The sequence below is a fragment of the Curcuma longa genome, chromosome 1 (genome assembly GCF_044706935.1).
Source record: "Curcuma longa cultivar G26 ecotype Majalengka, Jawa Barat chromosome 1, ITB_CL_G26_1.1, whole genome shotgun sequence".
Lineage (NCBI taxonomy): Eukaryota > Viridiplantae > Streptophyta > Magnoliopsida > Zingiberales > Zingiberaceae > Curcuma > Curcuma longa.
Window position 1 is genome coordinate 13,574,434 of NC_133861.1, and position 15,908 is coordinate 13,590,341.

The 15,908-nt window shown below is 37.2% G+C and overlaps 2 protein-coding genes and 2 long non-coding RNA genes across 4 annotated transcripts; 3 read left to right on the forward strand and 1 right to left on the reverse strand.

Moving 5' to 3' along the window:
- Positions 1–1,288: 1,288 nt before the first annotated feature.
- LOC141842151 (putative glutathione S-transferase parA) lies at positions 1,289–2,871 on the forward strand. The gene is made up of 2 exons (XM_074730377.1): positions 1,289–1,706; positions 2,373–2,871. The coding sequence occupies exons 1-2, from the start codon at positions 1,392–1,394 to the stop codon at positions 2,715–2,717; spliced, it is 660 nt and encodes a 219-aa protein (XP_074586478.1). The 5' UTR covers positions 1,289–1,391; the 3' UTR covers positions 2,718–2,871.
- Positions 2,872–4,889: 2,018 nt separating this feature from the next.
- On the forward strand, positions 4,890–7,451 carry LOC141842160 (uncharacterized). Its single transcript, XR_012602858.1, has 5 exons — positions 4,890–5,348; positions 5,517–5,573; positions 5,655–5,722; positions 6,996–7,076; positions 7,167–7,451. It is a non-coding gene; the product is annotated as an uncharacterized LOC141842160 (long non-coding RNA).
- A 145-nt stretch (positions 7,452–7,596) lies between these two features.
- LOC141842168 (uncharacterized) lies at positions 7,597–8,625 on the reverse strand. Its single transcript, XR_012602859.1, has 2 exons — positions 8,565–8,625; positions 7,597–7,771 (listed from the first exon to the last, which is right to left on the reverse strand). It is a non-coding gene; the product is annotated as an uncharacterized LOC141842168 (long non-coding RNA).
- A 5,047-nt stretch (positions 8,626–13,672) lies between these two features.
- LOC141842125 (putative glutathione S-transferase) lies at positions 13,673–15,498 on the forward strand. Its single transcript, XM_074730346.1, has 3 exons — positions 13,673–13,811; positions 13,936–14,263; positions 14,893–15,498. The coding sequence occupies exons 2-3, from the start codon at positions 13,949–13,951 to the stop codon at positions 15,235–15,237; spliced, it is 660 nt and encodes a 219-aa protein (XP_074586447.1). The 5' UTR covers positions 13,673–13,811; positions 13,936–13,948; the 3' UTR covers positions 15,238–15,498.
- Positions 15,499–15,908: the final 410 nt, after the last annotated feature.

Genomic DNA, 15,908 nt, shown 5'->3' on the forward strand with positions numbered 1-15,908 from the left:
ATTATATTTTTTTCAATTTTATATAAATTTTATTTTTTGTCAGCTAGTTCTATTTTAAAACTGGTTCTCTTTTAAGTATCGAATTAGGAAGGTAATTTAAAAAAGGAAGAGATTCGGACCTATGTTAAAAATTATATAAAATAAAAAAATAAAAAAATTTGATAAAAAAATAATAAACAAAATTGATTAAAGAAATAAAACTAAATAAAAATTAAGTAAAATTTAAAAAATAATAAACAAAATTAATTTAAAAATAAAACTAAATAAAAATTAAATAAAATTAAAAAAATATATAAGTATTAATGAAAAAATAATAAACAAAATTAATTTAAAAAATAAAACTAAATAAAAATTAATTAAAATTAAAAAATATATATATATAAGTAAAATAAAATAAAAATAAAGAAAAAAAAAGAGTAAAAATGTCATTTGAATGGGAGAGAGAAAAGAGGGGAGGGGGGGTGCGGTGTCAAGGGGTGGAAAAAGCAATTTGCATTGACAACTCAGACGTGGAAAACCGAAGATTGTGACCCACGTATTTTGCCAAAGAAACAGTATAACAAAATTCCCACTCCCACGGGGATAAATATGCACAAGAAAATCAAGTCACTTATTTAATTCTCACCCATCTTTTCCTTTTTGATTTGCTTGGATCACGAGGGTCTAACTTGAACGCTTCTTTGACTGTTGAAGAGATTCCTTAAGCTCGTGATGGGATCTATAGTGAAGACCCCCGTCACCAGTTTCATCCTTGATCGCTCCCTCATCTGATCGTGACCAGGATCAATCCGTAACTTACGGGTGTTAGAAAAAACTAATATCGTGAAATTTATATTTGTTTTCAACATCTGGGCGTACAAGTTATAGTTCGGCCTTTAAAATGGCGTCACAAGACGAATGGGCCTACTTGTGAGCAGTCAACTGGGCCGAAGCCCAACGATTATTATTTTAATGCAATGGGTAAAATTTCTGATTTTGGCTAATAAATTTGGGTTGAGATCGTTTACATTAACGGAATTAATTGCTGGAAATGCAAATCGATAAATATGCATGAACGAAGCATCTCGGTGGTTCTAAGCCTGCCTCCACCTTACGATTTGATCAGCTCTACATCTCTTGCCGTTGATCTCCCCATCGACGGTTCATGGAACCTCCTCCGTCGGCACTCGTGACGTAAGACGTGACTTATTTCTCCGAATCGAATGCTGGAGACAACCCTAGAAAAAATCTGCACGGTCAACGAGGTCGCGTAAGTGATTGCCTCACACGAAGCGGTGAGCCCATCAAAATTTTCTGCTTTAGTGTTTTATTTAAGCTCTCGAATCGCCTCCCCATCCGCATCGTTTTGGAACGCGAGTAAGAGAGAGAGAGAGAGAGAGAGAGGAGCGACAATGGCAGAGGCGGTGGTGTTGCTAGATGTGTGGGTGAGTCCGTTCGGGCAGCGGTGCCGAATTGCGCTTGCGGAGAAGGGGGTGGCGTACCAGTACAAGGAGGAGGTCTTGAGCAACAAGAGCCCGCTGCTGCTGCAATCCAACCCCGTCCACAAGAAGATCCCCGTCCTCATCCACAACGGCAAGCCGGTGTGCGAGTCCCTCATCATCGTGCAGTACATCGACGAGGTGTGGTCCGACGTCGCACCGCTTCTACCGGCGGACCCATACGCCCGCGCCCAGGCGCGCTTCTGGGGCGACTTCGTTGACAAAAAGGTACGCCCGATTGCTATGCGCGCCACCTGTTTGATTGTTGGTTGTGCAGAATAACCCTAGTTTTACCTTGCTAATTCGGCTGGGCCGCCGTACGTTTGAGGAGGTAGCTGCCACGTAGGCTCTAAGCTTCTAACTTTCTTGTTGTGGAGTTTGAGAAAGTTATTTCTCAGGGGGAATTGATTATACATTTGATTTTTAGTGTTGTTGATCAATATTAGAGATTGGTGGGTAGTCGTTCCTGTTTTCATTACTGATTGAAGCAATCTTACCTTTCCCTTCTTTCGCAATCAATCTATCTCTCCTTAATGAAGAAAGGGAGAGCATACCCGAAGTGTTGTTTTTAGCATCTACTTACCAGATCTAACGCGTATAGTTTACGCCAGACATCTAGATAGGCAATATACATCCCTCTCTGTTTCAGGAAGAAATTAGTTAAAGAATATATTGTTTTCTTGATCAAAAGAAGGAAAAAGGATTTTTTTTTTTTTTGTTGTTGCAGTCTTGCAGAGTTTTGTATAGTTGGCGAACTGTTTGGCTATAATTAGCTATCGAAATCAAATGAAAAAGAGTTGGATTCGTAACTTACATATGAACTTCAAGTATTTGTTTCGATGTGAATTAATTGCTGACGAGTCGTCTGCCTTCTGCTCTTGCTTCATGGATCAGATCTACGAGTGCGGAACCAGACTGTGGAAGCTGAAGGGAGAGGCCCAACAGGAGGCCAAGAAAGAGTTCATCGAGATCCTGAAGCTCCTGGAGGCTGAGCTGGGCGACAAGAAGTACTTCGGTGGCGACGCCTTCGGCTACGTCGACATTGCGCTGGTCCCCTTCTGCGCCTGGTTCTACACCTACGAGACCTGCGCTGGTTTCACCGTCGAGGCGGAGGTGCCGAAGTTGGTGGCGTGGGGTAGGCGCTGCATGGAGAGGGAGAGCGTCGCCAAGACGCTCTACGACCCGTTCAAGGTCTACGAGTTCGTATGCCAGTTGAAGAAGAAGTTCGGAGTCGAGTAGTCTTCCATGGAATCCATCTGGAGTCAGCGTTTCTGGACTTGTCTCTTGGTTGTGGTCAACCTCGTCAGTGGTTACTTGGTACGTGTCTTGTGATGTGTGGCTGCTTCGTTGTAGGCCCAGTGGCGTCAAAATTTATTATAATGGTTGTGGTCTACATTGTCGTTATAACGCCCACGTCACTTTGGTGGTCGACCATATGGTAGTGGTCGACCACCTGATCGACCACCACCACATGCATTACGTGGGATCTACCTACTGTCTCGATTAATATGTTCAATGTTCTGAACGTGTTAAATATCTCTCTCCTCTCTCACTGTTCCACATCCTTTTCTTGTTCTTCCACATCACCCTATTAACGCGCGATCAACACGCGTTGCGGATGCTTTTAGAGCATCTGCAATGCTAAAGGCGTTATAACACTTCCATCTCATCAAAACGCTGGAGTCCACTGCCACATCTGTGTTATAACATATTATATTTTTCATCCCACAACGCATTTAACGTTAATACGGGTCTCAGTTGTCGTGGTCGATCAGTTGATCGACCACCACATCGTGGTCGATCAGTTGATCGACCACCACATCGTGGTCGACTAGCTGATCGACTACCTCCTACCGTCGAACTACGTAAAAAATTTAATATTAAAATAAATTAATTTAATAAATTAAAAATTAATTTAATATATCAATGGAGCCTACCACATTCGTTAAAATGCGTTCAAGACTCTGATCGCGTTAAAAACTTTTAACGCGCCGCAACGCGGCCGCCGTTCATCCAAGGCGTTATAACGCCTTTTGAACGCCTTTTAACACGGCGTTGCGGATGCTCTTAGTGCGTGTCGTGTGTTGTGTGGCTGCTTCGTTGTTGTCACACTGGCGTCAAAATAAAATAAAAATATTAATTAATTAGAAACTTAATTTAATTATTAATTATTTAGTTGTCATAAAACATTCTTATTTAAAAAGTAGCACGGGTGTGTTGCATGTGAATATTTATATCTTCACAAAATAAAGCCCTAGCATTGTTACAAGTTAATAACGTAAATAAAATTATTTTAAAAATTAACACGTGTGTCGGTTGCATTTTGAATTTATATAATAAAAGAATAAGAAAAACGTTTAACACGTGGCATTTCCTATCAAATTAAATGAAAATTCCAACACATGTATTCTAAAGTATATATATATATCTATATAAAATAAATCATGTAAAAAATAAAAAAAATAGAGTCACATGTATAAACTAAAAATCTATTCAGAATATATCATCGTATTCGTTATTTAATATACGAACTAAATTTTTTTACTAATATAAATAATAATAAAAACTTATAATAGACAATCATGTTATCACAACATATGAACAGTAAAGGTATTTTGGATTTTGAGTGATCCTAATAACATATGGACAGTATACTCTGATATAAAATTTTACTATAAAGTTAGATTCATAAATTTTACCTTTTTTATATTTTTTATTCTCATCTTTATTATTTGATTTTAATTTTTTAATATTTATTATAATTATTACATTCTCAATTCAATTCGTATCCTTTCGAGTATTTTGAACGACAAATTCAAATCAACTTCTAATATGAATTTTACTAATTCTAAGATATCATAAACTTTACAAATAACGATCAATATCAGCGAGATATACAATATCAATAAAAGAATAAATTTAAATATCTATTTATTTTTTAAAACGTCCTTTTTATCTTAATCTGCGTATGAACTTATATGAATAGAAAATAATATTAATTTTTTACACTTTAATAATTTAATTAATTTTATTTTATTTTATTATTCTAAATATTATATTTAATATATATTTTAAACATAATTATACAACTTTACGTGACGTTGCTGTTGACCAGGCACCAGTGCCGACTTTAGGCATAGGCCCCCAATAAATTAGGACCTATATTTTTAAAATATTAATTATTATATATATATTGTCACGATCCGGGTGGCCATCCGAAAAAATTCGGCAGCATCTCTCCAAAATTCATGAGAATTCCCTAAATACAAATAGAAAAACTTAGCCACATGCGGCTGGAATAAAGTCTACACATCACATCAATGCCCAACAGTTAAGATACAAGGCCTACATGGCCACAACACTACTCTCACATGCACAATCAGTGGCGGATCCAAGGGGGGGCGAGGGGGGGCTCAAGCCCCCCCTGAGATCGCGGTACGCCGGTAGCCCGTAGCCAGTGGCGGATCCAAGGGGGGCGAGCGGGGGCTCAAGCCCCCCTGAGATCGCGGTAGCCCGACCCATAGCCTCCTCCTGGATGCTGGAGGAGTGGAGGACCGGAGGTCCATCGTCGGCTCGTCGCGACGTCGGGGCTGCCAACGTCCTCCGACTGGCGACCTCCGAAGACCGAAGACTCCGAACTCCGAAGTGTCGGTTGCCGCTGCGGCCTGCGGGCATCAGGGCGACGGGCCGACGGCCCAGGACCAGTCTAATTTTTGGGTTTATTTAGATTAGGGCTAATTTTTTGGGTTAAGTGGATTAGGTTTCGCTTCCTCCACACCTCGCACCGCCGATCGCATCATCGCATCCTCCTCCTCCGAGGCTCCGATCGCGACATCGCGTCCTACCATTCTTGAAGCACTTTACACTTTTGTGAATCTCTAACCCAGAAAAAGTATCTTGCATATGATTGATAGTTATATTGAATATGTTTCTTTATAACACTTTGTTCACACTCTGGATTTTCTTACATACAGTTTGACAGTGTTATGTTAGTCTCAAAGATTAAACTGCAACTGATTTGATTCTTTTTATGGGCAGCATCATTGTCGATGTTGCGGCAGGACATTATGTCATGAGCATTCTTCAAACTTCATGGTACTTTCTATTATGTGCTTTCTTTGTAAAATTGTAATCATACATAAGATCAAGTTGCTAAGATGCTAATCAAATTCTCAGACCTTACCGCAATTTGGCTTATCTTCTGATGTCAGAGTGTGCTCTGACTGTTTCAATAACTCTTCTAGGTAAAGCTTCAACTTTTTCTTTTTATTATTCTCATTTAGCATAAATTATTTATCATGTTTAATTTAATCTGTTAATGAGATATGACTGTAATCATCTACTTTGCACCCTCACTTATTTGTTTGTTGTTCTGTGTGCATCATATGCACTTTCCTGAGCATGCTCACTTTGTCAGCATGTTTAATTGTTCCAGATCCTGTACAAAAATGTGATGACTTCTACTATCATGTCATTCAAGGTTATGAATATTTCGTAGATTTATGCGGTTCTCATGGTTCTCAGCTTATATCTTATAGTTAATGTGCCAATGGTTGCTGTTTTTTTTTTTTTGCTGTCTCAGATTGAGTTTATCCATATTTAAAACTTCCCTTTATCTCGGTTCCCATCTTAAAGATTGCTGTCTTCTTCTTTTTTCCCTGAATTCCTTCCATTATCCATGAAATACCTTTGCATTATGCAAGTTCATCTAATATACTTTGACATGCATTTTCACTATAATGATTTGGCACATATCCTTTAAAAATAAATATCTCAATTTTCCAATTCTAAGAGTTCATAATCAAGATGGTGATGAGATGATTGTTTGCTAAGATTTTGTTGGATATCCAGTCAAACAGATCATTTTCACATGAAGGTGAAATGTGTATGCATGACATATTAGTTATGGATGTGGATAAATCTTCATTAGCAAAAAGGAATTTTTTCCTTGGTGATATACTGATGTTACCTATTTGCTTGGTTAACAAGCGATGCTGAAATTGGTTACCTGAGTAATATTATGCAAATTACCAGTTCAATTTATTGGTGTGAAGCTTAAACCATGATATAGAAGATGAAGTGCCTAACTTGACGACAACTTCTGAACTAGTATCTCTCCCTGGATCAAGATACTGTTTGTTATAAATCACTGTTTTCATTTAACATCCCCCTATCACTCTAATAAAAAACCAGAAAAATTAATATATGCAGCTTATGTTCAAAAGAACTTGCATAGAATGATGATTGGCTAAATACTCTTGTGGTTGGAGATCATGCAACAATAGGTGCTGAATTTTGTCTTTGGTGGATTTTGTTGGGCTATCAGCATATTGTTCAACTTTCAAATGGTTGTTTCATGAATTCCTTGAATGTGGATTGCTTTCACTTGTTTTTTTTTTCAGATGACATGTTGATCAGTTGATGGGAAAATTATACCAATAGAAGAAATCACTTAGAAGTTTTTCTGTTATAACAAGTATTAACTCATTTTGATAGAAGAGGAATGATGTGGTGCAGGTGTCGGAAAGAGTTGCCTCCTTTTGCGTTTTTCTGATGGTTCCTGACTTCCTTCACAACAAGTTTCATTACCACTATTGGGTGGGTTGTATTTGTAAACATATAATTTTATTTTCTTTTTCTTGTTTGCTTTCTTCTTTAAATTCTGAAAGTTTTATGTCTTCTCCACAGTATTGATTTTAAAATCAGAACTATTGAGCTTGATGGCAAGCGAATTAAACTGCAAATTTGGGATACCGTTGGTCAGGAGCGCGTTCGAACCATAACAACTGGTATGGTGGTTGTTTTCTGAACTATGATTTACAGATGCAAATTTTGAAAAAGTTTTGGTGGAGTGATAATACTTTTGTTGTAGCATTCTATAGAGGCGCCATGGGCATTCTGCTTGTTTATGAAATTATGATGTTACTGATGAGTCATTCTTTAACAGTAATCACTTTCATCTTTTAAGTTCTTATAATTTAATCATTGTTATGAAATTATGATGTTACTGATGTTACTATCGAGACTGTTCAAGATTGTTCAAATTTTTCGAGCATCCGTAAGGATCGGAAGCTCAAAAAATTCTGCAGCCGGTTTGGTTGAAAAAATTGAGCCCCGGTTGAAAAATTAGTCTGGATCCGCCACTGTGCACAATATCAAAATAAAATCGAAAACTCACGTAATGGAAACATCGTAAAGTCAAGACAAACGAATAACCCAAAACCTAGTAACCTTCGGGTGTGAGATGGAAGCAGCCGGCCAATCTCCAAGCTCCAAGTGAACCTGTCTGTTACCTGGGGAGACAGAAAACCCCAGGGTCTGGGTGGTGAGTATCAGATATACTCAGTGGGTACTAGATAAAAGTGCAACAATATGATATGGTATCAAAGGAATATAGACATAGATATCCAAAGGTATATAGTCCAACATGATACTACAGGAGCAAGGCTAATATAACCATCATGTATGTCATACAAATGCAGTAGTTATATAACAAGTGCATAACCCTATAATAACAAATGTACCAGCTATCAATGCAGTAAACGATAATAAATGCATGCATAGTTAGAGCTATTTAGCTAGTCCTGGTAGCACTCAACCTGTCCAGTGCTGTAATGTTCTCACTCAACCTGTGCAGTGAGGTAGCACCCAACCTGTGCAGTGCTAAAATGCTCTCACTCAACCTGTGCAGTGAGGTAGCACCCAACCTGTGCAGTGCTAAAATGCTCTCACTCAACCTGTGCAGTTAGGTAGCACCCAACCTGTGCAGTGCTATAATTCTCTCACTCAACCTGTGCAGTGAGAGTTAACAACAACATGCTACGATGCCTAAGTCAACAGATAACTACCACCACATCAACATAGATAAATCAACTTAGATAGATAACACCTTAAGGGAACGATATGACTGGTAATAAGATCATATTAAGGTCAACGAATATAGGATCAAGCATGGTATGAATAAGAGTAACATAAGCAGTATACAAGTAACAGTCAGGAATCAAGGTATCAACTATAAGGACTGTCAAAGAATCATACACTGGAAATAGAAGGAACTGTATTGACCAAATACAGTAAATCACCCACCTGATTGGTGAATCGTCAATTAAGAATTCCTTCGAATAACAGGATCTACAAGCCAAAGTCCTGTAATTTAAAATAATCATCTTCTTTATATTATATTCACTTCTCGACACAGTAAACCCTATTCAACTCTAAAATTGATCTAACTCCATTACTACCTAATTAATGTGATCTAATTATTAATTAACCTGTTTAAAAATCAACTGACCCCGTATGAATTACACAATCATTAATCAATTAAACTGATTACTAATTAAGTATTACTTTACTTAAGTAAATTAATCAATTCTCAAATTCATTTACAGTGTTACCAGTACATCTCTTAGTTATTAATTAGCCATTAAGTCTTAAATAGATTAATAACTTAAATCATCCTCATTAACCATCTAATTAAATTTTCATCAATTACTCCAACAATCAATAAACTAATTATGAAATAAGCAATTATCTATTCGTTCAATTAAACAGATTACCTCTAAATAAATTAACTGCTCAGTAATGATCTAACTTAACAAATTAGTTATTAACTAATTAATCAAGCAGCTAATTATTAGTTATTAACTAATTAACAATTTACTAAACTGATTAATAATCCAACTAGATTATTTATCTTAATTAATCCAATATCCTTTGTTTAATCACACAAGCTTTAATTAATTACCGACCCATAAATTTTCTACTTGATAAATTAGTTAAATCAAATACCTTAAACTAATTAATCAACTACTTGTTAACTAATTAACCAATAAATCCTGGTACCGTAATCGTTGTTGGTGGCCAGATCTTCAGTGGCAGTCGGCGGTGATGGAGTCGGTGGCACGGGCTGCAGGTTACGGCGGCGGCGGTGGCGTTGAGTAGAGGAAGAACACGGCGGCCAAGGGAGACGAACGGCGGCTGAGCGCTGGTCTTCTCGTGTCAGCGATGGCGACGGGCAGAGGGGAGTGCGGTGGCGGTCGGCGGAGTTGATGGCGCTGATCTTCCCTATGCGGCGGGCGGCGGCGCTCGGGCTGTGCAGTTGGGCGAGGGTGGCGGCGGCAAGGCAGCAGCAGAGGAGGGGAGGAATAGGGTTAGGTTTCTGCCGCCCTCCTCTTATAACCCTCTCCTGCGCGAGAAACTCGGTAGCGGATGGCGGCGGCTCCGTTGCACGAGACGCGGGCGAGGCGTGGACGCGGTCGCGCGGGCGGGGCGCGGGCGCGGTCTCCGGTGCGGAAGAGAAACGGGCGGCGGAGTTATAGTGAGGAGTGCACAGTATTTTTAAAGCGGGTTTAGGAGTTGGTTTAACTGGTTTAAATTTATTAAATTGAACCAGATCAATCTTTTGGTTCGTTTGGTTCACCAATCAAATGATCTCTGATTTGATTCAAATCAATTTTGTTGGATTCGTCTTCGCAATACGAATCTGTTCGTCTACTTTATTTTATCAAAAATTCTCTTCCTTATCAAACCAAACCAAGTTGTTTAATTTGATTCTAATTGATCCACTAAAATAAAATGAATACAAAGTAAAATAATATATAAATACTAAAATAAAATATCTAAAAATCTATGGGTATCTCACATATATATATATATATATATATATATATATATATATTTTGAGATAATAAGAAATTTTTAAAATATCTTTATTAGATTTTGGAAAGATTTTGTATGATCATTGGATCTCATAAAGATTTTGGCATGATTCCAATATATTTAATATTTCTCAATTTTTAATACTTTAATTTTACTAGTTTCTTTATATTTCTCTCCTTCCTTCCTTATTAACCTAGTAACCTATTTTGCTCAACTTCAAACATTTTACTTATTTGATAGTTTATTTTCTCTCTTCAAGACATTTTTGAAATCATCAAAGGGGTGTAAAGAGAGAACGATCAGAATTAAGATCTTTTGTTACATATTTTTCTATGATCTTAAAACCTAAAGGTATTGTCTTCTTTATTTCCCCCCTATCAAATCTTTTTTTTATGTTTCTGTTAATTTCTTATTTTCTTATCAATGATTTCTATTGTAAACTTGTAAACTTATAATCTTATTTGAAGTTAATACTGTTAGATAATTTTTACAAAATAAAGATATAAACATTACTATTGTATTAGATCAATTAAAAAGTTTTATTTCTTTTTTGAATGAGTATAGAGAAAATGGATTCATATCTGTTATGATTTCTGTTAAAGAAATTGCAAATGAAATGAATATAGAAATTTAATTAATAATTTTACATCTCAAAAAGTTAGAAAATTTAATTTTATATAAAAAATTATTTTTAAAATTACTATTTTAATTTCTTTTAAATTTTTTTTAAACCCATCATTATTGATCTCAAATCCGAATAAAAAAATATGAAAGAAAATTTTTTTAAAATAATAATAATTATTTAAAAAAAAATTCGCCTCGAGCCTTCCGGAGGCTTGAGCCGCCCTTGTGACCAGGAAACCTAAAAGAATATGATTATATGAAAGAAATGAGACTTTAGCGTTGTTGGCCGAGAGAATAGGACCAAATGGTGAAATAGCGGAACGTTGAAAGAATAAAGAAGAGAACCTTTCGATTTCGCCGGTGGCCTCGATTAGCTACGGCGGTTGGTAGGCTAGAAAAAACATCGAAAGAAGTAGGGAGGAGGGCTACTACCCTTGTCGTTGGGTGCGAACAGCAGCTGCTGCTTGCTGGAGAAAAGGGAGGAGAAAAAGAGGACTCTTGTGCTTGAGAAGAAGAAAGGGGAAAATTGTATATTTTTTCCCCTTTGTTGCCGTTGGAGAAGAGAAGTAAAGGAATGAAATGGGGAAAGCAGAGGCGGCATGGGCTGTGTACGCGGAGATGGAAAAGGGTAAAAAAAATAATAATAAAGAGAAAGTTTCTTAAAAACATACTAATTTATTTTAAAATGACTAAATCGGTGTAAATCTAAATTTCATTCGATTATAATTTAACTAGATTAATTTCGAATCAATCTCGATTTAAATCAATATAATTTTTATCTTCACTTCTATCTTTTGATTTTAGTTCGAATCAAATCTAATTTTAATTTAGTTCCCTCATTCCTTATTCGATATTTAATTCGTTTATTATTATTATTATTATTATATATATCTATTTAAAAATTTCAAAACTTAATCAAAGTTATATTTCACTTTTTTTTTCATTTCCATCCCAAACAATCCGATTCATTTGGAGCAGTACCCGCCCGGCCCGCTAAACCCGCCCGCCACCCGCATCCGGAACCTGCCAACCCGCAGGTTTAAAAAAAATTAAAAATAAAAATGGATAGAAAATTGACAAACCCGCTTGTACACGGGTGAGTTTCGGATTTTAATTTTAAAATCCGACTAAACCCGACCCGCCCGCCTATTTATATACAAATAATAAAATATATGTATACATATATTAAAAATGATTTGTTTAATAATAGATAAGGACAAAAAAAAGGTTTCCAGCAGCAAACCCATTCTCACACTTCGGCACTTTCCTCTCTCCCAACTTTCAAGCTTCAGGAGTCAAGAATCAAGGGTTTCAAGTATGTAATTTTCACTGTTTAGTTTCAAGTTTCAACTTTTCACTAGTTGTGTGGAATTTCGGGTATTTTCTCTAACTCTTCTCCTGAAACAAAACATTGATTCGATTCATCCAAGCTCTTCACTTCCAAATTCCGATTTTGTTAGATTTTTGCTTGGTTTGGTTAACAATATTTTTTTTTACTGCTGTTTGTTTTGTATTAAATATCAATTATCATTATCATCACTTATATTCTACTTCCAATGCCATTATCTGTGTTTTGCTTCTGCTGTTATGCAACTTGTTTGTTTTTTTTTGTTGAAGCTTACTTTCTTGTATATTCTATTATTCTTTATCATCCGTAAAATTCATTTTTTTACATTCGATAACCCGCCAATCCGCCCGCCCGCCGGCACCCGTCACCCACCGAATTTGATGCGAAAAAAAAATCGAGTTGGGTTTAAATTTTATTAACCCGCCAATGGTGGGTCGGGTGGGAAAATCGCACGAACCCGTCCGACCCGCCCGCTTGCTCAGCCCTAGATATGGCATAAATTTTTTTTTTCAAAAGTTTATACTTCGAGTTATATTTCGAGTTATATTCAAGCGGGATGAAACCTACATTTGATGCAATTTGACAAGAGGCAACTATACCATTGGACACTTGATTCCTTATAAGGATGAGTATTCAATTAAAACTGAATTGAATTAATTGAAATTGAATGGATCAATTAAATTTTTTAAAAATTAATCGACTAAATTTTTAAAGAAAAATCGAATAAATCGAACTGACGAACTGATAAAATATCAAATAATTCAATTTTCAACTTAATTAATTGAATAACTAAATTTTTTAAATAATAAGAGAGAATTATCAATTAATTAAGGATTTATAAATTTACTAGTTAGAAATTTATAAATTAATTTTTTGTTTTGATTAATTTAATTTATTCAGTTTAATCGAATAAAATGAAAATCGAATCGAATTAATCAATTTTTTAAAAATTAGATTTTTAAAATAATTGAATTGAATTTTTAAATTTGATTGGTTTGATGAATATATTCGATTTAATTAAATTTTTGTCCACCCTAACTCTTTATTCGTAGACCACATCATTTGGCGTCCAACACTTATTAAGATTACGAGACCTCTATTATTGGATGCTTGAATATGGAGGATAGGGTCAGTCTGAAAATATGGTGAATCTGAAGCGATATGATTAACAAAAAATGAGCGGGACATGAGATACCATACATTATAAAGTGAGGAGGAGAACGTGTGTTGTCCCCGAGACATAACTGAACGTGTGTTGTTCTCGATCTACCTCTTCATAGATAGTCGTGAAGCTGACCGAGTTGGACCGCTAAAGTGGCGGATCCACCTTTTGCAGAAGAAAAGAGGAGGAGAACGTGTGTTGAATTGACAACCCCTCAAATTAAACGTGGAAAACTAAGGGTAGTGACCCACCTATTTTATCAAATAGGTGATATTAAAAAAATCCACTCTCAAAGGCATAAGTAAGCACACTAAAATCAAGCCACTTATTTAGTTCTCCCCCATCTTTTTTCGTTCTTAATTGGTTCGATTAGCAGAGTCTGTCTTGAACGTATTAGCCTCCGTTGTAATTCTCTTTAACTCTTGCAGAGATTCCTTAAGCTTGTGATAGGATCTACACTAAGACCTCGGATCGGATCCAGCCGCATCCTTGATTGTTCACTCTTCTTTCATCGTGGACGGGATCAATCCGTAACCTACCGGTATTAAAAAATTTATCCATCTTTTCTTTTTCTCTCTTTAATTTACTATATCTCAAATAAAAATTAAAAATTTTCATCCTTTTATTTATCTTCTCCTCTCCTCCCTCACCTACTCCGAACAAAGAGTACGAGAGAGGATGGCAGAGGCGGTGGTGTTGCTAGATGTGTGGGTGAGTCCGTTCGGGCAGCGGTGCCGAATCGCGCTTGCGGAGAAGGGGGTGGCGTACGAGTACAAGGAGGAGGACTGGGCCAACAAGAGCCCGCTGCTGCTGCAATCCAACCCCGTCCACAAGAAGGTCCCCATCCTCATCCACGACGGCAAGCCGGTGTGCGAGTCCCTCATCATTGTGCAGTACATCTACGAGGTGTGGTCCGACGGCGCACCGCTTCTACCGGCGGACCCATACGCCCGCGCCCAGGCGCGCTTCTGGGGCGATTTCGTTGACAAAAAGGTACGCCCGATTGCTATGGCCGCCGTACGTTTTACCTTGCTAATTCGGCTGGGCCGCCGTACGTTTGAGGAGGTAGCTGCCACGGAGGCTCTAAGCTTCTAACTTTCTTGTTGTGGAGTTTGAGAAAGTTATTTCTCTGGGGGAATTGATTATACATTTGATTTTTAGTGTTTTTGATCAATATTAGAGATTGGTGGGTAGTCCGTACTGTTTTCATTACTGATTGAAGCAATCTTACCTTTCCCTTCTTTCGCAATCAATCTTTCTCTCCTTAATGAAGAAAGGGAGAGCATACCCGAAGTGTTGTTTTTAGCATCTACTTTCCAGATCTAACGCGTATAGTTTACGCCAGACATCTAGATAGGCAATATACATCCCTCTCTGTTTCAGCAAGAAATTAGTTAAAGAATATCTTGTTTTCTTGATCAAAAGAAGGAAAAAGGTTTTTTTTTTTGGTTGCAGTCTTGCAGAGTTTTGTATAGTTGTTGAACTGTTTGGCTATAATTGGCTATCGAAATCAAATGAAAAAGAGTTGGATTCGTAACTTACATATGAACTTCAAGTATTTGTTTCGATGTGAATTAATTGCTGACGAGTCGTCTGCCTTCTGCTCTTGCTTCATGGATCAGATCTACGAGTGCGGAACCAGACTGTGGAAGCTGAAGGGAGAGGCCCAACAGGAGGCCAAGAAAGAGTTCATCGAGATCCTGAAGCTCCTGGAGGCTGAGCTGGGCGACAAGAAGTACTTCGGTGGCGACGCCTTCGGCTACGTCGACATTGCGCTGGTCCCCTTCTGCGCCTGGTTCTACGCCTACGAGACCTGCGCTGGTTTCAGCGTCGAGGCGGAGGTGCCGAAGTTGGTGGCGTGGGGCAGGCGGTGCATGGAGAGGGAGAGCGTCGCCAAGACGCTCTACGACCCGCTCAAGGTCTACGAGTTCGTATGCCAGTTGAAGAAGAAGTTCGGAGTCGAGTAGTCTTCCATGGAATCCATCTGGAGTCAGCGTTTCTGGACTTGTTTCTTGGTTGTGGACAACCTCGTCAGTGGTTACTTGGTACGTGTCTTGTGTTGTGTGGCTACTCCGTTGTCGGCGCACTGGCGTCAAAATTTATTTTAATGATTGTGGTTTACCTCGTCAGTAGTTACTTAGCTTGTTGCGTGTCTTGTGTTGTGTGGCTGCTTCGTTGTAGCCGAACTTGTGTCAAAATAAAATAGACGTTGGCCCAGAGAATGCAAATTTTATAGTCAAATTGATAGCTAAAATATTAATTAATTAGAAACGTAATTTAATTATTAATTATTAATTATTTAGTTGTCATAAAACATTCTTATTTAAAAGTAGCACGGGTAATTGTTGCATGTGAATATTTATTAAAAAAAATCACATGTCACAATATACTCATGTCATAAATTTATAATGAAAATCTGCACCATTTAATTTTAAAGGTAAGATTAAATTTAGGTCATAGATTAAATGGATGATTGCGATGGTTTGGTTTTAATCTTTTATTTTAAAATCGAACGGTCTAGATTTCTATCACAAATTTGTAACGAGAATATGTTGTGACAAGGATCTCAATTGAATATTTATATCTTCACAAAATAAAGCCCTAGCATTGTTACAAGTTAATAACATAAATAAAATTA

Excerpts from the sequence above, each read along its gene's own strand:
- LOC141842125 (XM_074730346.1), top strand. The coding sequence starts at position 13,949 with ATGGCAGAGGCGGTGGTGTTGCTAGATGTGTGGGTGAGTCCGTTCGGG. Across the intron at positions 14,264-14,892 it reads GCGATTTCGTTGACAAAAAG|ATCTACGAGTGCGGAACCAG; the intron begins GTACGCCCGATT and ends TTCATGGATCAG.
- LOC141842151 (XM_074730377.1), top strand. The coding sequence starts at position 1,392 with ATGGCAGAGGCGGTGGTGTTGCTAGATGTGTGGGTGAGTCCGTTCGGG. Across the intron at positions 1,707-2,372 it reads GCGACTTCGTTGACAAAAAG|ATCTACGAGTGCGGAACCAG; the intron begins GTACGCCCGATT and ends TTCATGGATCAG.